This window comes from Scyliorhinus torazame, chromosome 7 (assembly GCF_047496885.1).
Source record: "Scyliorhinus torazame isolate Kashiwa2021f chromosome 7, sScyTor2.1, whole genome shotgun sequence".
Taxonomy (NCBI): Eukaryota; Metazoa; Chordata; class Chondrichthyes; order Carcharhiniformes; family Scyliorhinidae; genus Scyliorhinus; species Scyliorhinus torazame.
Genome location: NC_092713.1, coordinates 274463943 through 274489001, shown reverse-complemented (window position 1 = coordinate 274489001; position 25059 = coordinate 274463943). Strand labels below are relative to the sequence as shown.

Genomic DNA, 25059 nt, shown 5'->3' with positions numbered 1-25059 from the left:
AAGTGGGTAATGGAGAGGGAGGGGGTGGCGTGGAAGAGGCTGGAGATGGCGTCCTGTATGGGCACGAGTCTGGGAGCGCTGGTGACAGCACTGCTGCCGCTCCTGCCAACTAGGTACACCACGAGTCCGGTGGTGGCGGCGATTTTGAAAATTTGGGGGCAGTGGAGACGCCACAGGGGTGAGGTAGAGGCTTTGGTTTGGTCCCCGATCCAGGAGAACCATCGGTTCGTCCCGGGGAGAATGGATGGAGGGTTCCTGAGCTGGCACAGGGCAGGAATTAGAAGGCTGGGGGACCTGTTTTTAGATGGGACGTTTGCGAGCCTTGGGGCACTGGGGGAAAAATTTGGGCTTCCCTCCAGAAATGCCTTCAGGTACATGCAGGTAAGGACGTTTGTAAGATGGCAGGTGAGGGAGTTCCCGCTGCTTCCAGCACGTAGGATCCAGGATAGGGTGCTCTCGGGGGTGTGGGTTGGCGAAGGCAGGGTCTCGGCGATCTACGAGGAGATGCAGGAGGCGGAGGGGACCTCGGTGGAAGAGCTAAAAGGTAAATGGGAGGAGGAGCTTAGGGAGGAGATAGACGAGGGTGCATGGGCGGATGCCCTAGGTAGTGTTAATTCTTCCAGACTTAGCCTGATACAATTTAAGGGTCTTCACAGAGCGCATATGACAGGGGCGAGGCTGAGTAGGTTATTTGGGGTGGAAGACAGGTGTGTGAGGTGCTCGGGGAGCCCAACAAATCACTCCCACATGTTCTGGGCGTGCCCGGTGCTGGATGGGTTCTGGAGGGGCGTTGCGAGGATGGTGTCTAAGATGGTGAACACCCGGGTTTAGCCGAGCTGGGGTTTAGCACTATTTGGGGTATAGGATGAGCCGGGAGTGCAGGAGGCGAAAGAGGCCGATATTCTGGCCTTTGCCTCCCTGGTAGCGTGGCGGAGGATTCTGCTGCAGTGGAAAGATGCGAGGCCCCCAAGCGTGGAAGCCTGGATCAGCGACATGGCAGGATTCATTAAATTGGAGGCCTTGAGAGGGTCTGTGCAAGGGTTCTTCAGGCAGTGGCAACCGTTCCTAGGCTTTCTAGCGGAGCGTTAGGAGGTGGTCAGCAGCAGCAGCAACCCGGGGGGGGGGGGGAGGGGGTGTACTTTGTGTTTTCTACTGGGTTTATTATTACTTAATGGGGGGTTTGTATATTGCGGGAATTCGTGATGTAGTTGTAAGATGTTTATTTATGTGTTCTGTGTTTTTCTTTTTTTTGTAAGGGGGGGGTTTGTTGAAAATATGTAAAACTTTGAATAAAAATATATATATTTTTTAAAATTATTATTATTGGGGCAGCACGGTAGCACAGTGGTTAGCACAGTTGCTTCACAGCTCCAGGGTCCCAGGTTCGATTGCTGGCTTGGTCACTGTCTGTGCGGAGACTGCACATTCTCCCTGTGCCTGCGTGGGTTTCCTCCGGGTGCTCTGGCTTCCTCCCACAGTCCAAAGATGTGCAGCTTAGGTGGATTGGCCATGCTAAATTGCCCTTGGTGTCCAAAAAGATTAAGTGGGTATTACTGGGTTATGGAGATAGGGTAGAGACGTGGGCTTGAGTAGAGTGCTCTTTGTAAGGGCCGGTGCAGACTCGAGGGGCGGAATGGCCTCCTTCTGCACTGTCAATGCTATGATTCCATGATACTCAAAAGGTGTGAAAAATTCAGGGCTGTTCTGATGCGTGACTTTAACTTCCCCTATATTGACTTGGAATCCTTTGCAGCCAGGGGCTCAGACGGAGAGCAATTTGTTAGATGTCCAGGAGGGCTTTTTGTAACAGTATGTTGACAATCTAACCAGAGATGGGGCCATACTAGACTTGGCATTGGGGAATGAACCAAGCCAGGTGATTGATATTTCAATGGGGGAGTATTTTGGACTTAGCGACCATAATTCCATAAGATTTTGAGTAGTCATGGATAAGGACAAGAGTGGCCGGTGAGTGATGGTACTGTGATGATACGCATAAAGCAATTCTGTATATAATATTATACACAACCTCCGATCAGCAGGTAGCAGTGAGGCAGTGTAAATCTACCTTGCGGCTCTGTGCATGGGCAGTTATGTTGGTGGATAGACATATTTTGCAGTAGCTCTATAATAGTTAGTGTTCGTAGTTTATTATTTATTTATTCCAGTTATCTTTACCACGCAGTTGTTTCACAATAAATAATTTAATCTCGATGTTCTGTGGTGCATCATTCATATCGGCCAGTCGACAGAACATGACAGGTGCTCAATTGGGCGAGGGCCAATTACATCTAAATTAGACAGGAACTGCGGAATGTGGATTGGGAGGGGCTATTTGATGGCAAATCTATGTCTGACATGCAGGAGACTTTTAAAGGCCAGTTGATTGAAGTGCAGGACAGGCATGTCCCCACAAAAATGAAGAATAGAAATGGCAGGATTCCAGAACCATGGATGACAAGGGAAATTGTAAGCTTAGGCAAAAGAAAAGAGAAAGCATACGATTGGTCTAGTCATCTAAAAACTGATGAAGCACTTGAGGAGTACAGTGGAAGTAGGAAGGAACTTAAACGTGGAATAAAAGGGCTAAAAGGGGCCATGAAATGTCTTTAACAAACATGGTCAAGGAGAATCCCAAGGTTTTTTATGCATATATTAGGAGAAAGTGGGAAGCAAGAGAAGGAGTAGGCCCACTCGAGGACTGGAGGGAAGTTATACATGGAACTACAGGAAGTGGGTGAAATCCTTCAATGGTACTTTTTATCGGTATTCGCCAGGGAGAAGGACATGACAGATGTTGAGGTCAGGGATAGGTGTGTAAGCGCTCTGGAGAACGTCAATATATCAAAGGAGGAAGTGTTGAGTATCCCTAATTGTATTAAGGTAGACAAGTCCCTGGGGCCGGATGGGATCTATCCCAGGTTACTGCGGGAGGCAAGAGGAGAAATAACTGGGGCCTTAACAGATATCTTCACATCCTCTTTGACCACAGGCGAGGTTCCAGAGGACTGGAGAATAGCCAATGTTGTTCCCTTGTTTAAGAAAGGAAGCAGGGATAATCCAGCAAATTATAGGCTGGTGAACCTGACATCAGTGGTGGGGAAGCTTTTGTAACAGATACTGAGGGACAGGATATATGCTCATTTGGAGGAAAATTGACTAGTTAGTGATAGGCAGCATTGTTTTGTATGGGGCAGTTCATGTCTCACCAACTTGATTGAGTTTTTGAAAAGATGAGAAACAAAATTGATGAGGGGTAGGCTGTAGATATAGTTTATATGAACTTTGGTAAGGTGTTTGTCAAGGTCCCACATGGCAGAATGGTACAACAACTAAATTCACATGGGATTTGGGGTGGGCTGGCTAGATGGATACAGAACTGGCTTGGTTATAGGAGACAAAGAGTAGCAGTGGAAGGGTGTTTTTCAGAATGGGTATTTGTGGCTAGTGGTGTTCCGCAGGGATCAGTGTTGGGACCACTGTTGTTTGTAGTATATACAAATGATCTGGAGGAAAATGTGGGTGGTCTGATTAGTAAGTTTGCGGATGACATGAAGATTGGTGGAGTTGCCGATAGTGCCAAGTATTGTCAGAGGATACAACAGAATATAGATAGATTGGAGATTTGGGAATAAAAATGGCAGATGGAGTTTAATCTGGACTAACTGGTGAGTTCTCCCAGTGAGCCAGAGAAGACACAGCCAGAGTGAGACAGCAGAGTGAATTTGGGAATTTGAATCTAGGTGGGAATTGAATCAAATCAAATCAGTAAGTCAGCTCCTTTTAAATTTCAGGAGTTTAAATTTATTTAAATTAATCTAGAATTGTGCAGTGTAGGTTAACAAGGGCTGCCCCACCCACTCACATAACTGGTTGGCAGTTAAGTGTCAGCCACTTTAAATCTACCTTGATCTAAAAGCAGGTGGGGGAGGGGACTCAACTCAGGCCAATTTAAAAAGAGCAACTTGTAAACTCACTCCCAGTGAGTTCTCCCAGTGAGCCAGAGAAGACACAGTCAGAGTGAGACAGCAGAGTGAGTTTGGGAATTTGAATCTAGGTAGGAATTCGAAGCTGGGTGGGGACGAAGTGCTTTTTATCCCTTGTAAGTGACGGGTAAGTAGTTTTTCTGTGTTCTTTTTCTTTTCATTTGTATATTTATTTATTTTTTCTTCGTTGATTTTTTTTGGGGGGGGGGAAATTGTAGTTGTTGAAGTTAACCGAAGGTTTAAGACATGGCAGAAGATCTCAGACCCATGTCATGCTCCTCGTGTGCGATGTGGGAGATCAGGGACACGTCCACTGTCCCTGGCTCCTTCACGTGCAAGAAGTGTGTCCAGTTGCAGCTTCTGTTAGACCGCTTGATGGCTCTGGAGCTGCGGATGGACTCACTTTGGAGCATCCGCGATGCTGAGGACGTCGTGGAAAGCACGTTTAGCGAGTTGGTCACACCGCAGGTGAAAGGTACTGAGGGAGATAGAAAATGGGTGACAAAAAGACAGAGCAAGAGTAGGAAGGCAGTGCAGGTGTCCCCTGTGGTCATCTTCCTGCAAAACAGATATACCGCTTTGGATATTGTTGAGGGAGATGGCTCACCAGGGGAAGGCAGCAGCAGCCAGATTCATGGCACCGTGGCTGGCTCTGCTGCGCAGAAGGGCAGGAAGAAGAATGGCAGGGCTATAGTGATAGGGGACTCAATCGTAAGGGGAATAGACAGGCGGTTCTGGGGACGCAATCGAGACTGCAGGATGGTATGTTGCCTCCCTGGTGCAAGGGTCAAGGATGTCTTGGAGTGGCTGCAGGACATTCTGGGGGGGGAGGGTGAACAGCCAGCTGTTGTGGTGCACATAGGCACCAACGATATAAGTTAAAAAACGGGACGAGGTCCTACAAGCTGAATTCAGGGAGTTAGGAGTTAAACTAAAAAGTAGGACCTCATAGAATCATAGAATTTACAGTGCAGAAGGAGGCCATTCGGCCCATCGAGTCTGCACCGGCTCTTGGAAAGGTAGTAATCTCAGGATTGCTACCAGTGCCACGAGCTAGTCAGAGTAGGAATGTCAGGATAGATAGGATGAATGCGTGGCTTGAGAGATGGTGCAAGAGGGAGGGATTTAAATTCCTGGGGCATTGGAACCGGTTCTGGGGGAGGTGGGACCAGTACAAACCGGACAGTCTGCACCTGGGCAGGACTGGAACCGATGTCCTAGGGGGGGTGGTTTGATAGAGCTGTTGGGAGAGTTTAAACTAATGTGGCAGGGGGATGGGAACCGATGCAGGAAGCTGGAAGGTAGTAAAACAGGGACAGAAACAAAAGGCAGGAAGGGGGAAAGTGTAAGGCAGGGAATCCATAGTCAAAAATCAAAAAGGGCGACAGTACAAGGTACAGTGACCGAGGGGAGCTCAGTGAATAGGACCAGGAATACTAAAAGGAATAAAGCTGGAAGTAAAAACATTAATGGTAAGCAACGCGGCAGGTTGTTACATGAAGATATGGGTTCAACGACAAGGAAAATTAGGAGAAATGTTAAGAGGAAATATAATTTAGGAGGGGTTACAGATCGAGGTGTTAAGATTCAGAACAGAGGTAAAAAAAATAACATAAGTGTACTTTACCTGAATGCCCGTAGTATTCGGAATAAGGTAAATGAGTTGATGGCGCAAATCATTGTGAATGACTATGATTTACTGGCCATTACTGAAACATGGTTAAACGATGGTCACAACTGGGAGTTAAATATCCGAGGGTATCAAACTATTTGGAAGGACAGAGTGGATGGTAAGGGAGGTGGTGTAGCTCTGTTAATTAAGGATGACATCGGGCAATAGTAAGGGATGACATTGGTGCTATGGAGGATAAGGTTGAATCCATTTGGGTGGAAATCAGGAATAGTAAGGTGAAAAAGTCATTGATAGGAGTAGTCTATAGGCCACCAAATAGCAACATTATGGTGGGGCAGGCAATATACAAAGAAATAACTGATGCATGTAGAAATGGTACAGCAGTTATCATGGGGGATTTTAATCTACATGTCGATTGGTTTAACCAGGTCGGTCAAGGCAGCCTTGAGGAGGAGTTTATAGAATGTATCCGCGATAGTTTCCTAGAACAGTATGTAATGGAACGTACGAGAGAACAAGCGGTCCTAGATCTGGTCCTGTGTAATGAGACAGGATTGATTCAGGATCTCATAGTTAGGGATCCTCTCGGAAGGAGCGATCACAATATGGTGGAATTTAAAATACAGATGGAGGGTGAGAAGGTAAAATCAAACACTAGTGTTTTGTGCTTAAACAAAGGAGATTACAATGGGATGAGAGAAGAACTAGCTAATGTAGTCTGGGAGCAAAGACTTTGTGGTGAAACAGTTGAGGAACAGTGGAGAACCTTTCAAGTGATTTTTCACAGTGCTCAGCAAAGGTTTATACCAACAAAAAGGAAGGACGGTAGAAGGAGGGAAAATCGACCGTGGATATCTAAGGAAATAAGGGAGAGTATCAAATTGAAGGAAAAAGCATACAAAGTAGCAAAGATTAGTGGGAAACTAGAGGACTGGGAAATCTTTAGAGGGCAACAGAAAGCTACTAAAAAAGCTATAAAGAAGAGTAAGATAGATTATGAGAGTAAACTTGCCCAGAATATAAAAACAGATAGTAAAAATTTCGACAAATATATAAAACCAAAAAGACTGGCTAAGGTAAATATTGGTCCTTTAGAGGATGAGAAGGGAGATTTAATAATGGGGGATGAGGAAATGGCTGAGGAACTGAACAGGTTTTTTGGGTCGGTCATCACAGTGGAAGACACAAATAACATGCCAGTGACTGATGGAAATGAGGCTATGACAGGTGAGGACCTTGAGAGGATTGCTATCACGAAGGAGGTAGTGATGGGCAAGCTAATGGGGCTAAAGGTAGACAAGTCTCCTGGCCCTGATGGAATGCATCCCAGAGTGCTAAAAGAGATGGCGAGGGAAATTGCAAATGCACTAGTGATAATTTACCAAAATTCACTAGACTCTGGGGTGGTCCCGGCGGATTGGAAATTAGCAAACGTGACACCACTGTTTAAAAAAGGAGGTAGGCTGAAAGTGGGTAATTATAGGCCAGTGAGCTTAACCTCGGTAGTAGGGAAGATGCTGGAATCTATCATCAAGGAAGAAATAGCGAGGCATCTGGATGGAAATTGTCCCATTGGGCAGACGCAGCATGGGTTCATAAAGGGCAGGTCGTGCCTAACTAATTTAGTGGAATCTTTTGAGGACATTACCAGTGCGGTAGATAACGGGGAGCCAATGGATGTGGTATATCTGGATTTCCAGAAAGCCTTTGACAAGGTGCCACACAAAAGGTTGCTGCATAAGATAAAGATGCATGGCATTAAGGGGAAAGTAGTAGCATGGATAGAGGATTGGTTAATTAATAGAAAGCAAAGAGTGGGGATTAATGGGTGTTTTTCTGGTTGGCAATCAGTAGCTAGTGGTGTCCCACAGGGATCAGTGTTGGGCCCACAATTGTTCACAATTTACAGAGATGATTTGGAGTTGGGGACCAAGGGCAATGTGTCCAAGTTTGAAGACGACACTAAGATGAGTGGTAAAGCAAAAAGTGCAGAGGATACTGGAAGTCTGCAGAGAGATTTGGATAGGCTAAGTGAATGGGCTAGGGTCTGGCAGATGGAATACAATGTTGGCAAATATGAGGTTATCCATTTTGGTAGGAATAACAGCAAAAGGGATTATTATTTAAATGATAAAATATTAAAACATGCTGCTGTGCAGACAGGCCTGGGTGTGCTAGTGCATGAGTCGCAAAAAGTTGGTTTACAGGTGCAACAGGTGATTAAGAAGGCAAATGGAATTTTGTCCTTCATTGCTAGAGGGATGGAGTTTAAGACTAGGGAGGTTATGCTGCAATTGTATAAGGTGTTAGTGAGGCCACACCTGGAGTATTGTGTTCAGTTTTGGTCTCCTTACTTGAGAAAGGACGTACTGGCACTGGAGGGTGTGCAGGGGAGATTCATTAGGTTAATCCCAGAGCTGAAGGGGTTGGATTACAAGGAGAGTTTGAGCAGACTGGGACTGTACTCGTTGGAATTTAGAAGGATGAGGAGGGATCTTATAGAAACATATAACATTATGAAGGGAATAGATAGGATAGATGCAGGAAGGTTGTTTCCACTGGCGGGTGAAAGCTGAACTAGGGGGCATAGCCACAAAATAAGGTGAAGTAGATTTAGGACTGAGTTTAGGAGGAACTTCTTCACCCAAAGGGTTGTGAATCTATCGAATTCCTTGCCCAGTGAAGCAGTAGAGGCTCCTTCATTAAATATTTTTAAGATAAAGATAGATAGTTTTTTGAAGAATAAAGGGATTAAGGGAACACCTGGATGGTGTTCGGGCCGGAAAGTGGAGCTGAGTCCACAAAAGATCAGCCATGATCTCATTGAATGGTGGAGCAGGCTCGAGGGGCCAGATGGCCTACTCCTGCTCCTAGTTCTCATGTTCTTGTATCCTAATGCGAGGTGATGTATGTTGGAGGATTAAATCTAGGTGTGAATTATACTGCAAGTGGCAGAACCCTTAAGAACATTAACATACAGATGCGTGCAGGTCCACAGTTCTCTAAAAGTGGCAACACAGGTGGCCAAAGTGATTATGAAGGCAAATGGCATGCTTGCCTTCATCAGCTGGGGAATTGAGTACAGGAGTTAGGAAATCATGTTGCAGCTGTATAAAACCTCGATTAGGCCGCAATTGGAGTATTGCATGCAATTCTGGTCACACGTTATCAGAAGGACATGGACGCTTTGGAGAGAGTGTAAAAAAGTTCACCAGGATGTTGACTGGCCTCAAGGGTGTTGCCTATGAGCAGAGGTTGAAGAAACTAGAATTGTTTTCACTGGAAAGACGGAGGCTGAGGGTAGACCGGGATAGAGGTCTACAAATGTATGAGAGGCACAGACGGGATGGATTGTCATGGACTTTTTCCAAGAGTGGAAGTGTCAATTACAAGGGGGCAAGGTGCGAGGGGAAAGGTTTAAGGGAGATGTGCAGGATAGGTTTTTCACGCAGAGAGTGGTGGGTGCCCGGAACGCGCTGCCAAAGTATATGGTGGAAGCAGGCACATTAGCAACATTTAAGAGGCATCTGGATGGGTACATGAATAGGGAGGAAATTGAGGGATACGGACCGAGGAAGGGGAGAAGGTTTTTCTTTAATTAGGGCATCATAATCGGCACAGACTTGGAGGGCTGAAGGGCCTGTTCCTGAGCTGTACTTTTCTTTGTTCTTTGTTCAAAGGTCACAGGTACCTCCGTCCATGCCACTTCCAAGGGTGTTGGTTGGCTTTGGGTGGCAGTATCTGCTGTGTCTGCCAGGGGTCGCACTGGCAGACCATGGGTCCAATATCCTTTATCTATGCCAAGCCACCAAATGTAGCAAAGAGCGAGAAGTTTAGTTTTTGTCTGGGCCGGATGGGCACTATGCAATTCTTATGACAACAGCGCTTGGGCTAGGGGTGATACAACCACTCGATATCCCCATCTTAATAACTGAGTTTGTCCTTCTGAGTAAGCTAACGTCTTAATTGGTCAGATGTATGATTGTGCCACCTGGTTAAAATAATGTATTTCACTTTGGACAGGACTGGGTCACGTTGAGTCCAATACTTTGTGACCGAATGAAATTGGCTGGGTGCCCAAAACGGTCAATGCCAGGGTGGTTTCTTGAGGTACCGCCAGGGTTTCCAGCTTCTTTGGAAGTGGCAGCCAACTGAGTGCATCAGTGTTTGAAATTTGTGTGCCTGGCCTATGCTGCATGATGTAATCTTTGGCCACCAACAACAAAGTCCAACATTGTACTCTGGCAGAGGAGATTGGGGGTATTGGCTTATCTTCATGATGGAGCCCCTACAGAGTCTTGTGGTCCATTATTAATGTGAAATGTCGCCCATAAACAGACTGGTGCAATTTCTTAACTCTGTAGATTATGATGAGGCCTGCCTTCTCGATCTGTGCGTATTTGCACTCAGGGATCAGAAAGCCTTCTAGAGGCAATTGGCCTCTCTGACCCATCATCCATTTTATGGGACAGGACCACCCCTACCCCAAACGGTGATGCATCACAGGTCAGAATGATGGGTTTCCTCGGATCAAAGTAAACCACTGGATTTGATAACTGTAAGACCTGCTTAATGTGCTGGAAGGCTTGCTCCTGTGGTTTCCTTCCAATGCCAAAGCTGGTGTTTTCTTAAGAGCAAGTGAAGTAGCACCAATGTCATTGCGAGGTTTGGAATAAAATTACTATAATACTTTATCATCCTGAAAAGGACTTTAACTCTGCAACATCTTCAGGTGCTGGGACTTCCCGTATGGCTTTATCCTCGAGTGGATGCAGGACCTTTGTGTCCACTTTTAACCCACGGTAAGTGACCTCACTAGGTTGCAAAGTGCGCTTCTGAAGCTTCAATCAGATTCCTGTATCTTCTCAGCACCTCTTTTAATCTTGCCAGGTGCTCCTCATGGGATGTCCCTCGAACTGGGACACCATCCAAGTAGACCACTACCTTCAGGATGCCCTGGAGTAGATTCTCCATTGTGCACTGGAATATTGCACAGGCTCAGGAGATGTCAAAGGGCAATCTGGTTATTGAAACAGGCCTTTATGCATGTTAATTATTGCAACTTTCAGGAATCTTCATCGAATTCTAGCTGCAAGTAGGCATGACTGATGTTGGGTTTGATGTACATGAGGCTCCCTGCCATCTTCAATTCAGGGAATTGTGTATTTATCTACTTAGACCGTCTGTTTGATTGTAAGTTTGTAGTCCCCACATTTCCTAATAAAGTGGTTTGGTTTTAATCGAGGGATAATGGAGGCCGTCCATTCAGAAAACTGCACGGGTCTGATAATTCGCAGTTCTTCCTGGCGTCTAAGTTCAGCTTCCAATATTTTGATGCAAAACGTAAGGGACCAGTCTCACTTTGAAAAACTTTGCTGTTGAGTCTGAGTTGACATAAATCTTGGCCTTTACTCTTTTTTTGACCCAACTCCTTCTGGAACATATCTTTTATATTTGCATAAAACTTCCTGAAAGACACTGTCAGATTTTGGAAACTTCAAATCAGTCCAACTTGATTTGGCAGAACCAATTCCATCCCATCAGGCTTGGTCGATGTCCCTCGACAATGATCATGGGTAGCTGATATGACACTGGCATCGTGGTTGCTCCAAAAACTTTCAGAGTCTCCCCAGTATATGTCGTAAACCTTTTTTTAAATTCATTTATGGGATGTGGTTAGGTCAGCATTTATTGCCCATCCCTAGTTGCCCTTCAGAAAGTGGTGGTGAGTTGCCTTCTTGAACCGCTGCAGTCCTTTGGTGCTGTTAGGGAGGGACTTCCTGGATTTTGTCCCAGTATCAGTGAAGGAACGGAGGTATATTTCCAAGTCAGTATGGTGAGTGACTTGGAGGGGAACCCCCAGGTGGTGGGGTTCCCAGGTATCTACTGCTCTTGTCCTTCTAGAAGGTAGTGGTCGTGTGTTTGGAAGTTGTTGTCTCAGGACCCTTGGTGAGTTACTGCAATGCATCTTGTGGATGGTACACATGACTGCCACTGTTCATCAGTGGTGGAAGGTTTGAATGTTTGTGGAAGGAGGAGAAATAAAGTGGGCTGCTTTGTCCTGGATGGTGTTGAGCTTCTTGAATGTTGTTGGAGCTGCACTCATCCAGGCAAGTGGAGAGTATTCCATTACACTCTTGGCTTGTGCCTTATAGATTTTTGATGGGCTTTGGGGGATCAGGAGGTTAGTTACTCACTGTAGGAATCCTAGCCTTTGACCTGCCCTAGTAGCCACAGTATTAATATGGCTAGTCCAGGTCAGTTTCTGATCAATTGTAACCCCAGGTTGTTGATTGTGGGGGATTCAGCAATGGTAATGCCATTGAATGTCAAGGGACAATGTTTAGATCCTCTCTTGTAGGAGATGGTCATTGCCTGACACTTGTGTGGCATGAATGTCATTGAATCTCAAGGGACGATGTTTAGATCCTCTCTTGTAGGAGATGGTCATTGCCTGACACTTGTGTAGCACGAATGTAACTTGCCACTTGTCAGCCCAAGCCTGGATATTGTCCAAGCCTTGCTGCATTTCGACATGGATTGTTTCATTATCTGAGGAGTTGCGAATGGTGCTGAACATTGTGCAGTCATCCGCAAACATCCCCACTTCTGACTTTATGATGGAAGGCAAGTCATTAATGAAGCAGCTGAAGATGGTTGGGCCCAGGACACTACCCTGAGGAATTCCTGCAGTGATGTCTTGGAGCTGAGATGATTGACATCGAACCACCACAACCATCTTCCTTTGTGCCAGGTATGACTCCAGCCAGTGGAGAGTTTTTCCCCTGATTCCCATTGACTACAGTTTAGCCAGGGCCCCTTGATGTTATACTCGGTCAAATCCTGCAAAGCAGATCATGAAGGTTACAGTGAGATTGCAGCCTCCCAGCACAAGGTGTCACATGTCGACACCTTGCCCTTTGCTTAGGATATTTCTTCCTTTCTTTCAGTCGCGCCTTCATTTGCGTAGGTGTTTAAACTTGCCCCCAGGTTCCAGTGGCCTTCATTTCCGGGAGCGGGAGAGAGAGAGGGAGCCGGAGTGCAGCTTGGGAATCAGATAGGTGCTTAGGTGTTTGATTTTTACCACTATTTAAGTTGAGCGGTTACTAAACCCGAGACACTACACTTATAGTGTAACCCACCCTTCCACCTCCTCCACCATAAGGGGGTGAGTGAATATCAGGTAAGCTCTCTTTTCTTTTTCTTTTATCCACAAGTTATAGCTTCAGATTTTCGGCAGGAGCAGTGGCCAGGGGTCTGTCGGGAAGGTAAGTAGCTGGGAGAAATTTAACTCTTCCTGGTTGGTAAGTATTGTGATTGGTAAGTAAAATCCTTATTCCTTTCACTTATTCATTATTTTATATTACATTTGTAATCAGTTAAGGTAAAGTGTAAAAATTGCAGGAGATCCCAAACCCGTGTTATAGAATTTTATAAAATAGAATTTACAGTGCAGAAGGAGGCCATTCGGCCCATCGAGTCTGCACCGGCTCTTGGAAAGAGCCCCCTACCCAAGGTCAACACCTCCACCCTATCCCCATAACCCAGTAACCCCACCCAACACTAAGGGCAATTTTGGACACTAAGGGCAATTTATCATGGCCAATCCACCTAACCTGCACATCTTTGGACTGTGGGAGGAAACCGGAGCACCCGGAAGAAACCCATGCACACACGGGGAGGATGAGCAGACTCCGCACAGACAGTGACCCAAGCTGGAATCGAACCTGGGACCCTGGAGCTGTCAAGCAATTGTGCTATCCACAATGCTACCGTGTTATGCTCCTCGTGCTCAATGTGAGAGTTCAGGGACGCGGCCGCTGCCCCTGACTCCTTCATGTGCGGGAAGTGTGTCCAGCTGCAGCTCCTGTTAGACCGCATGATGGCTCTGGAGTTGCGGATGGACTCACTTTGGAGCATCCATGATGCTGAGAAGGTTGTGGATAGCACGTTCAGTGAGTTGGTCACACCACAGATTAGGATTGGGGAGACAAGGAATGGGTGACCAAAAGGCTGTGAAAGAGCAGGAAGGCAGTGCAGGTGTCCCCTGTGGTCATCTCCCTCCAAAACAGGTACACCGTTTTGGATACTGTTGGGGGAGGTGACTCACCAGGGTAAGGCAGTAGTAGCCAGGCTCATGGCACCGTTGCTGGCTCTGCTGCACAGAAGGGCGGGAAAAAGACTGGCAGGGCTATAGTCATAGATCATTCAATCGTAAGGGGAGTAGACAGGCCTTTCTGTGGTCAAAAACGAGACTCCCGAATGGTATGTTGCCTCCCGGGTGCACGGGTCAGGATGTCTCAAATCAGCTGCAGGACATACTGAAGGGGGAGGGTGAACAGCCAGTTGTCGTGGTGCATATAGGCACCAATGATATAGGTAGAAAACAGGATGAGGTCCTACAATCAGAATTTAGGGAGTTAGGAGATAAATTAAAAAGTAGGACCTCAAAGGACCTCAGGATTGCTACCAGTGCCACGAGACAGTCAGAGTAGAAATTCAAGAATAGTCAGAATGAATACGTGGCTTGAGAGATGGTGCAGGAGGGAGGGGTTCAGATTATTGGGACATGGGAACCGTTCTGGGGGCGGTGGGACCATTACAAATCGGATGGTCTACACCTGGGCAGGACTGGAACCAATCTCCTAGGGGGTGCTTTTGCTAACACTGTTGGGGAGGTTTTAAACTAATGTGGCAGGGGGATGAGAACCAGATTAGGAAGTTAGAGGTCAGTAAAGAGGCAGCAACTAAAGCCAGTAAGGTACTAGATAATAAACTCAATGTGACTAAGGGGAAGAGTAGACAGGGAAAAGATGATGAACGCAAAGGGACAGGTGGTCTGAGGTGCATTTGTATTAATGTGAGGAGTGTAGCAGGTAAGGCAGATGAAGTTAGGGCTTGGATTAGTGCCTGGGAATATGATGTTATTGGTATTACTGAGACTTGGTTGAGGGAAGAGCAAGACTGGCAACTAAATATCCCAGGGTATAGATGCTTCAGGGGGGATAGAGAGAGAGGTAAAAGGGGTGGAGGAGTTGCATTACTGGTCAGAGATGATATCACAGCTGTGATTCAGGAGGGCACGATGGAGGATTCGAGCACTGAGGCAATATCGGTCGAGCTAAGAAATAGGAAGGGTGCAGTAACATTGTTTGGACTTTACTACAGGCCTCCCAAAAGTGAGCGTGAAGTAGAGGTACAAATATGTAGACAGATTATAGAAAAATGTAGGAGCAATAGGGTGGTCGTGATGGGAGATTTTAACTTCCCCAACATTGAATGAGACTCATGTAGTGTTGGAGGCGTAGATGGAGCAGAATTTGTAAAGAGCATCCAGGAGAGTTTTTTAGAGCAGTATGTAAATAGTCCATCTCGGGAAGGGGCCATACTGGACCTGGTATTGGGGAATGATCCCGGCCAGGTGGTTGAAGTTTCAGTAGGTGATTACTTTGGGATTAGTGATCACAATTCTGTAATTTTTAGAATACTCATGGACAAAGACGAGAGTGGTCTTAAAGGAAGAGTGCTAAACTGGGGAAAGGCTAAATATAACAAAATTCGGCAGGAGCTAGGGAATGTGGATTGGGAGCAGCTTTTTAAGGGTAAATCCACATTTGAAATGTGGGAGTCTTTTAAGGAAAGGTTGATTAGAGTGCAGGACAGACATGTCTCTGTGAAAATGAGGGATAGAAATGGCAAGATTAGAGAACCATGGATGACGGGTGGAATTGTGAGACAAGCTAAGGTGAAAAAGGAAGCATACATAAGATCTAGGCGACTTAAAACTGATGAAGCTTTGAAGGAATATCGGGAAAGTAGGGCAAATCTCACTCGCGCAATAAAGAGGGCTAAAAGGGGTCATGAAATATCTTTGGCTTAACAGGGTTAAGGAAAATTCCAAAGCCTTTTCTTCGTATATAAGGAGCAAGAGGGTAACTAGAGAAAGGATTGGCCCACTCAAAGACAAAAGAGGGAATTTATGCGTGGAGTCAGAGGAAATGGGTGAGATTCTTAATGAGTACTTTGCATCGGTATTCACCAAGGAGAAGGACATGATGGATGTTGAGGCTAAGGATGGATGTTTAAATACTCTACGTCAAGTCGGCATAAGGAAGGCGGAAGTTTCGGGTATTCTAAAAGGCATTAAGGTGGACAAGTCTCCAGGTCCGGATGGGATCTATCCCAGGTTACTGAGGGAAGCGAGGGATGAAATAGCTGGGACCTTAACAGATATCTTTGCAGCATCTTTGAGCACGGGTGAGGTCCCGGAGGACTGGAGAATTGCTAATGTTGTCCCTTTGTTTAAGAAGTGTGGCAGGGATAATCCAGGGAATTACAGACCTGTGAGCTTGACGTCAGTGGTAGGCAAACTGTTGGAGAAGATACTGAGGGATAGGATCTATTCACATTTGGAAGAAAATCGACTTATCAGTGATAGGCAGCGTGGTTTTGTGCAGGGAAGGTCATCTCTTACAAACCTAATAGAATTCTTTGAGGAAGTGACAAAGTTAATGATGAGGGAAGGGCTGTAGATGTCATTTACATGGACTTCAGTAAGGCGTTTGATAAAGTTTCCCATGGCAGGTTGATGGGAAACGTGAAGCCGTATGGGGTTCAGGGTGTACTAGCTAGATGGATAAAGAACTGGCTGGGCAACAGGAGACAGAGAGTAGTGGTGGAAGGGAGTGTCTCAAAATGGAGAAAGGTGACTAGTGGTGTTCCACAGGGATCCGTGCTCGGACCACTGTTATTTGTGATATACATAAATGATCAGGACAAAGGTATAGGTGGTCTGATTAGCAAGTTTGCAGATGCTACCCAGATTGGTGGAGTTGCAGATAGCGAGGAGGACTGTCAGAGAATACAGCAAAATATAGATAGATTGGAGAGTTGGGCAGAGAAATGGCAGATGGAGTTCAATCCAAGCAAATGTGAGGTGATGCATTTTTGAAGATCTAATTCAAGAGCGGACTGTACGGTCAATGGAAGAGTCCTGGGGAAAATTGATGTACAGAAAGATCTGGGAGTTCAAATCCATTGTACCCTGAAGGTGGCAACGCAGGTCGATAAAGTGGTCAAGAAGGCATACAGCATGCTTGCCTTTATCGGACGGGGTATTGAGTACAAGAGTCGGCAGGTCATGTTACAGTTGTACAGGACTTTGGTTAGGCCACATTTGGAATACTGCGTGCAGTTCTGGTCGTCATATTACGAGAAGGATGTGGATGCTTTAGAGAGTGTGCAGAGGAGGTTCACCAGGATGTTGCCTGGTATGGAGGGTGCTCGCTATGAAGAAAGGTTGAGTAGATTAGGATCGTTTTCATTGGAAAGACGGAGGTTGAGGGGAGACCTGATTGAGGTCTACAAAAGTATGAGAGGTATGGACAGGGTGGATAGCATCAAGCTTTTTCCAAGAGTGGGGGTGTCAATTAAAAGGGGTCACGATTTCAAGGTGAGAGGAGGAAAGTTTAAGGGAGATGTGCGTGGAAAGTTTTTTACGCAGAGGGTGGTGGGTGCCTGGAACGCTTTGCCAGCGGAGGTGGTAGAGGCGGGCACAATAGCATCATTTAAGATGCATCTCGACAGATATATGAACGGGCGGGGAACAGGGGAAAGTAGATCCTTGGAAAATAGGTGACAGGTTTAGATAAAGGATCTGGATCGGCGCAGGCTGGGAGGGCCGAAGGGTCTGTTCCTGTGCTGTAATTTTCTTTGTTCTTTGTTCATTTCTGATTTGCTGAAATTATTTTGCTTTATTTCTTCTGCTGAGGATACAATGAGATAAACCGGGAAACAACAGACAGTCACCTGACATCAGAGAGGCCAAGTTAGTCCAGGATTCGTGATTAAACGGAGGAGGAGAAAAATGAAAAAACTAAAATGACAATAACAGCAAGATAACAGAAAACAAAAATGATCGAAACTTAAAATGAATAATAGTTACCCATAACATGGAAATGTGTACTTCACTCGAACAACACTCCTCCGCTACAAAAAGATAAAAATTATCTCACAAATTTAAACCTTTATGTCTTATCTTCAAATATTTGCTTGATAAGGAAAATAGCAGCATAAGATTTGCTGGGATATAGAAGACAAAGGTCCATCCAGATTGCCCTTTGCCAGGAATTCCTCATGATGCAAAGATAATGGAGTTGTTGACTAACTTTCATCAGTTAATCTACAACAGGTAGAGACATGACACGTGACATGATGTGCTAACAATTCTTACTGAATAATAATTGTGAAAGCGGGAAAAGCCAAATTAATTTGAATTTTAGGGAGGATAAATGGGGGCAGATACAAAAGGAACAAAAGGGAAGGTCTGTGATCGGCTGAAAATGGAAGATATTAAATGATGAAAAAATCTTGATCGTGCAGATTCAAAGGGAGTGATAATGAAACAAGTGCAACATTTTTGTTCTTTTCTTGACAAATACATGAAAAGGAAGGGAAAGAGGGATACGGACCCAGGAAGTGCAGAAGATTTTAGTTTAGATGGGCAGCATGGTCAGCGCAAGCTTGGAGGGCCGAAGGTCCTGTTCCTATGCTGTGCTTTTCTTTGTTCTTTGTTCTATTTGTTCTATTGGTGAGCAGGCCCTTGGGATGTCCCAACTGCCATTTCGAAATTCGGAGCAATACCAGAGACTGGGCCCCAACGGCTGCACGATATTCCTGAAGGGGATTAGGTCCTGACCAGCAGAGGTCGTCAGCCTGGGAGGATGCCAAGCAGAGGATTCGGTCAGCCCTGGAGACTCTCTTTGGGACAAGAGCCAAAGTCCTTGAAAATTAGGGGAGGAGTCTGAGCCCAGGGCAAGAGTCCAGGAGGAACCAGAAGCTTCATGGAGAGAGAGAGAGTAGAAGGGAGAGAGCTGGACAGCTGGGCTGCAGCAAAGTGCTGGAGAGCAGCTGAAAGCCAGTGAGTCATTGCTTTGAGGAGCAGAGGCCATGATTAAATCTGACTGAGGACCCTGATGGCGGTTGGTGAGCCAGGAAGCAGGAGCAGACCAGGCAAACTGCTGCTGGGGGCCTGGGCAGACTGTCTGCATAGCCCTCTTGGGATTAAGGGGTCATGAGGGTAGGAAGACCTTCTTTAAGCCCTGAAGACAAGGAAATTGGGTTCATTTGTGTTGTAATATTCCTTTAAGGGATAGGAGCATGTCATCACGAGAAGGGGAGTGTCATGTGATCCAACAGCACAGTGGGTGTACCTCCACCTCTGTAAACTCACAGATGTACCTGTGGGCAGAAGATTGGAACATGCTACACAGGTCCTCGCTTGAGCCCTGGAATGATCCGGTGGCGTTCAGTGCTGTAGTAACTCTCACGACCACCGGGAGCGGGTGTCCTCCTCCTCCACAGGCTGCCAAGTCCGCAGAGATGTGGCACAGGTGCCGCACTGTCTTTCTGCTGAGATGCAATCTTCTGTGGCACATGGTGTCCTCAGCGCATTGAATGATTAATGACGCCTGTCCGCCTTGGTCCGTTGCTGGTCTCCCCTTCTGGGTCCCTCCTCAGCCTGATGGGCAGCCGGGTCTTCAGATGTGTGACAGCCCCCTGCACTTAGGATGCTGCCTCCAGCCTGTGCTGCTGCCATCTCTGGCATCTGCCCACCTCGGCTGCCGCAAGCAACCCAAGGGCAGCTGCTGCGGGATCGATTCCATCAGATATCATTATATCAGTAAGGAAATAGCGTAGAAGAGAGACTAAAAAACAGTTAGGGCATCCATCCCAGGATCCTGAAATTTCCCAGCAACCCCACCCTTATGCGTCCCGTCTTCTCTCAGAGTACCGTCCAGCGAGCCCATTGTTCTGGCAAACCTTACTCTGCGCACTCATCCCTGGCCACATCAGGAGCTCCCAGACCCCAGATTTCTGCAAATAATGGCTGCGCTCAACTTCCCTATGCTTATCCACACACCTACCCTTTGTTCGCGAGAAGATCCACAGTGCTGAAGCCCTGTTCTTTAGTGTTTGATTGTCTGCAGCTGCCGTTGTAGTGCTGATGCTCCTAGAGTTCAGGCAGTGTTCAGGCATTCAGGTTTGCTGGACGTGCAATGTACTAATCATCCTCTGAGACATGGCGCATGTGCCCTCGAGAAGACACTTGAGAGTTGAGTGTGAAATGCTCTCACAACCAGCAAGGCTAATTCCTCCTTTGAAATAGCCTTCAGCTGTGAAGCTAGAGGATGCTCACACTTAAAGGGGTAAAATTGAATTTCAGGATAAAAGCCGCAGGAAGGCTCTGTCCTGGCAGAGTTTGGTAGGACAGCTTCAGCTGTGATTGGCCCTGTTATGGGTCTCCACAATATTTGAAGATGGCTTGAAGGCCTCACAAACGCAAAGCCATTCACCCCCCCCCTGGACCAGGGGTGAACCCCCCGACCACGGCCAACTCTCTCCCCCCCCCCCCCCCCAACACCACTGGGTCAGCAGCTCCTGTGTTTTTGAGAGCTGCATGCTGGAAAATGGAATGGTTACTCACTTCCGCTCAGTAGCCATTGTGCCAACTTCCCATTTTTGAAAAGGAGCTCTGAACGACGCCCGTGCGACTACCCGCTGCCGAGTTGGGTAATTCCTGGGAGCGTTGCATTCGGCTTCAATCTCATCAATGGGATTGAACTGAATGCAAATGAGGGTTTGTGATATTCTCGCCATTTTTAGGCCTAATCCGGAACTTGCCATCGGGAGCGGGTTGTGTAAATCGCTAAATGGTTTGCACCTGGCCCGAATCGCGAATTTGGCCTTTACCGCTATTCACCCAGTTCACCCGGATCAGCGGCGGGCGCAAGTCATGGTTGAATCGAGCCCCTTGTTTAATAACCTTAATGCAGACCACAAGGTTGAACCTCACATTACATAAAGAAACAAAAAATATACAGAGAATGATAGAATAATTATAATAATAAGTATCTTTATTAGTGTCACAAGTAGTCTTACATTAACACTGCAATGAAGTTACTGTGAAAATCCCTTAGTCGCAACATTCTGGCGCCTGTTCGGGTACACTGAGGGAGAATTCAGAATGTCCAATTCATCTAACAAGAACATCTTTCGGGACTTGTGGGAGGAAACAGGAGCACCCGGAGGAAACCCACGCAGACACAGGGAGAACGTGCAGACTCCGCGCAGACAGTGACCCAAGCCAGGAATCGAACCCGGGACCCTGGCGCTGTGAATCAACAGTGCTAACCACTGTGCTACCCTGCTGCCCAAAATGAGCAGCTACTCATTAACAGCAAAAACATGAGAGAGACAAAATTAACAGAGAAACAAGCAGTGAAACCAAATGGTGACAAAGATTGTGTTTGAGCTTCGTGGGAACACTGCAGATGGCTGAGGACAGAGATGTCATCTGAGAACAAGTTGGGGAATTAAAATGGCAGGCCACCCAAACTACAGGGCCCTGCTTGCAAACTCAACAGAGATGTTCTAAAATAAATCACTTAACCTATGTTCGGTCTTCGAAAAACTTTTGCCAGTTATTGTCTCCCATTTTCCACCCTATCACAGCCTGTCTATTCCATTTTTTTTCTACCCCCATTTCACCAAAATAAAAGACACTTCAGAATTTTTCTAATTTAGAAATACATCCCACAACTGTCACCAGTGCGGCTGATAAAGATTTTTCACAGCGAATCATCAACTCAGTTCCAATTCAGCTTCCGATGCAACAATCAATCAATGGAAAGGAAAATGTGGATTAACAGTTATCAGATTGTTTTAATTTTAACTCTAATGAGGCGGCACGGTGGGTCAGTGGTTAGCACTATTGTCTCATGGCTACGAGGAGCTGGGTTCGATCCCGGCCCCGGGTTACTGTCTGTGTGGAGTTTGCACATTCTCCACGTGTCTGCGTGGTTCTCATTCCCACAACCCAAAGATGTGGAGGGTAGACGGATTGGCCACGCTAAATTGCCCCTTAATTGTAAAAAAAGAATTGGGTACTTTAAATTTAGATTTAAAAAAATATTTTAAAAATTAACACTAACTCCATGTGAGGGTGCAGCAATTGCATAGAATCAGACAAACAAATCAAGGGTTTAACAATTGGTAACAGTTTTAGCATGTTCCCTGGGGATGAGGGAAGTTACTTTCACTGAAAAATCACACCTCTCACAATGATTAGTACAGGATTCAACACTAGTAATGCCAATGAATGTCACGGGGCTGTGAAGATGTACTGCTGGAGACTTCAAGGTTGCTTCAGCTCTTGGACACCCGGACTTCGGAGCTGGAGTGGCCACTGGAGAAACTGTGGATGATCCGTGAGGCAGAGAGTATCATGGACAGCTCTTATTGAGAGGTGGTCACACCACAGGCTAAGACCACACAGGCCAGAAGGGAATGGGTGACCATGAGGCAGAGGAAGAGGACTAGGCAGGCGGTGCAGGAAATGTGTGGGGAAATGACATCTCAGGGTAAAGCAGCAACAGCCAAATTTGTTGCACCACAGTTGCGCTCTGCTGCACAGGGTAGGAGTAAAAAGTGTGGGAATACAATAATTATAGGGGATTCAATAGTAAGGGGAAAAGATTGGGGTTTTTGTGGCCACAAGTGAGACTCCAGATGGTATGTTGCTCCCCGATGAGGTTGTTTTGCTGGTTAAAGAGGAAATTAACACAATAGTGAGGAAGGATATTAACTCCGATGATTTGGAATCTGTACGGATAGAATTGAGAAACACCAACGGATAACATTTTTTTAGTGGGGATTGATTGAACACCCCCAAACTGCAGTGGTGATGCTGGGGACGGCACGAAACGTGTGATAAAGTAACATCTGTAATTATGGATATAGATGTAGATCGGACAAATCAAATTATCACCATGACCACAGAGGAGGAAGTCTCGGAGTGTATACGGCATGGTTTTCTGAACCAATACATTGAGAAACCAACTGGAGAACAGTCTTCCTAGACTGGGTATTGTGTAATGAGAAAAGAATAATTGGCAATCTGGTTGTGTGACCATAATTTTTCATCAAGCTGGAGAGCTACTTAGCTGATTCTGAGCATGGATCCTGAATCTAAATAAAGGAAACTATAGTGATGGGAAGCATGAGTTGGCTGTGATGGATTGGGGGAATGTTACTGACTGTGATGATGGTGGATAGGCAATGGCAAACATTCAAAGAGAGCATGTATGGCACAGAAATAAAACAGGAAAGGTGACCAAACCATGGCTTAAAAGGGAAGTTAGAAATAGTAGAAGAGGCATACAAATTGGCCAGAACAAAAACAACAGACGTGAGGATTGGGAGCAGTTCTCAATTCAGCAAAGAAGCACAAAAGGATGCATAAGAATGCAAAAATAGAGGACAAGAGTAACATAAACACTGACAGTAAAAGTTTCTCAAGGTATGTGAAGAGAAAAAGATTGGTGAAGCCAGATGCCAGAAACAGGGGAATTTATAATGGGGGACAAAGAAAGGCTGATCGGCTAAATATATACTTTGGGTCTTTCTTCACAAAGGAGGTGCAAATAGTGCACCAGAAAAGTTGGGGAACCCAGGGTTTAGTGAGAGGGAGGAACTGAAGGAAATCAGTATCAGTAGGGAAATGGTGTTGGGGAAATTGATGGGACTGAAGGTCGATAAATCACCATGGCCTGATAATCTACATCTCGGAGTACTTCAGGATATGGCCCTAGAAATAGTGGATGCATTGGAGGTCATCTTCCAGGGTTCTACAGACCTTGGAACAGTTCCTACAGATTAGCGGGTAGCTATGTAACCCCACCTTTTAAAAAGGGAGGTAGAGAGATAACACGGAACGATGAACGGGGCAGCACGGTAGCCTTGTGGATAGCACAATTGCTTCACAGCGCCAGGGTCCCAGGTTCGATTCTGGCTTGGGTCACTGTCTGTGCGGAGTCTGCACATCCTCCCCGTGTGTGCGTGGGTTTCCTCCGGGTGCTCCGGTTTCCTCCCACAGTCCAAAGATGTGCAGGTTAGGTGGATTGGCCGTGCTAAATTGCCCTTAGTGTCCAAAATTGCCCTTAGTGGTGGGTGGGCTTACTGGGTTATGGGGATAGGGTGGCGGTGTTGACCTTGGGTAGGGTGCTCTTTCCATGAGCCAGTGCAGACTCGATGGGCTGAATGGCCTCCTTCTGCACTGTAAATTCTATGTTCTATGTTCTATGATAGACCAGGAAACATTACGTCGATAGTGGGGGAAATGCAAGAGTCCATTATAAAACATATAATAGCAGAGCAGTTGGAAAACAGTGGCAGGGTTGGATACAGTGGAGCTCAGTTTCAATCGGGGCAGGAGCGGAGCACAGCTGACTTTCACAATCACTAAGGTCGAATTCCTGTTCTCATTGACTTTGCAACCAACATCATAGTGACGCAGTTGTGAGTTTAAAAAGTGTTTTTTTTCTTCGAGGAGGGGAATAGCTGAGAAACAGCACAAATAAGTGTAAGTCAATGTTATTATAACAAGTACGAAGTCTTACAACACCAGGGGCGAAATTCTCCGTTATCGGCGCAAAGTCCACCGACCGGCGGCAAAAACGGCGCAAATCCCACCTGCATCACGCCGCCCCAAACGTCGCAAAGTCTCCGGCCCGGAATGGGGTAGCAGCGACGTGACGCTATCCGCTATGACGCTGAGACATCGCGCAACAATCACCAGGCAGGAATGTTCCCTTCCAGTCGGGGAACACTTCAGCAGTCAAGGGCATTCAGCCTCTGATCTCCGGGTAAGCGTTCTCCAAGGCGGCCTTCAGGACCCGCGACAACGCAGAATCGCCGAGCAGAAACTTATAGCCAAATTCCGCACACATGAGTGCGGCCTCAACCGGGACCTGGGATTCATGTCGCATTACATTCATCCCCCACCATCTGGCCTGCGAAATCCTACCAACTGTCCTGGCTTGGTACAATTCACACCTCTTTAACCTGGGGTTACCCCATCTCTGGATCTGTAAAGATTTAATCACCTGCTAATGCTCACATTCCAAGCATTGTTTGGCATCTTTGAATTTGTCTATAGATGTGTTTCTGGAACAGACCTCTTCATTCACCTGAGGAAGGAGCAGCGCTCCGAAAGCTAGTGACATCGAAACAAACCTGTTGGACTTTAACCTGGTGTTGTAAGACTTCGTACTGTGCTCACCCCAGTCCAACGCCGGCATCTCCACATCAAGAATCTTACCATTAGCCCAGAACCCTGTCTTCCTGTTATTCCTTCCAAAATGAATCACCTCACACTTTTCTGCATTAAACTCCATTTGCCACCTCTCAGCCCAGTGCTGCAGCTTATCTATGTCCCTCTGTAACTTGTAACATCCTTCCGCACTGTCCACAACTCCATCGACTTTAGTGTCATCTGCAAATTTACTCACCCATCCATCTACGCCCTCCTCCAGGTCATTTATAAAAATGACAAACAGCAGTGGCCCCAAAACAGATCCTTGTGGTACACCACTAGTAACT

General features: G+C 46.3%; 1 protein-coding gene across 14 annotated transcripts in view; it reads left to right on the top strand.

Annotated features, from left to right (window-relative positions):
- Nucleotides 1-25059, top strand: part of LOC140427048 (organic cation/carnitine transporter 2-like) — a 271913-nt gene that overhangs the window by 235346 nt on the left and 11508 nt on the right. For 5 of the 14 annotated variants that reach the window (XM_072512490.1, XM_072512485.1, XM_072512487.1 and 2 more), the window contains one exon: nt 17390-17642. The exons of 7 other annotated variants lie outside the window; for them this stretch is intronic. In XM_072512490.1, the coding sequence (XP_072368591.1) occupies nt 17390-17399 (10 nt within the window). In that variant the 3' untranslated portion in view covers nt 17400-17642. Of the gene's footprint in view, nt 1-17389; nt 17643-25059 lie in introns of those variants that run through there. 2 more of the 14 variants (XR_011948375.1, XR_011948374.1) reach the window with 1 other exon arrangement.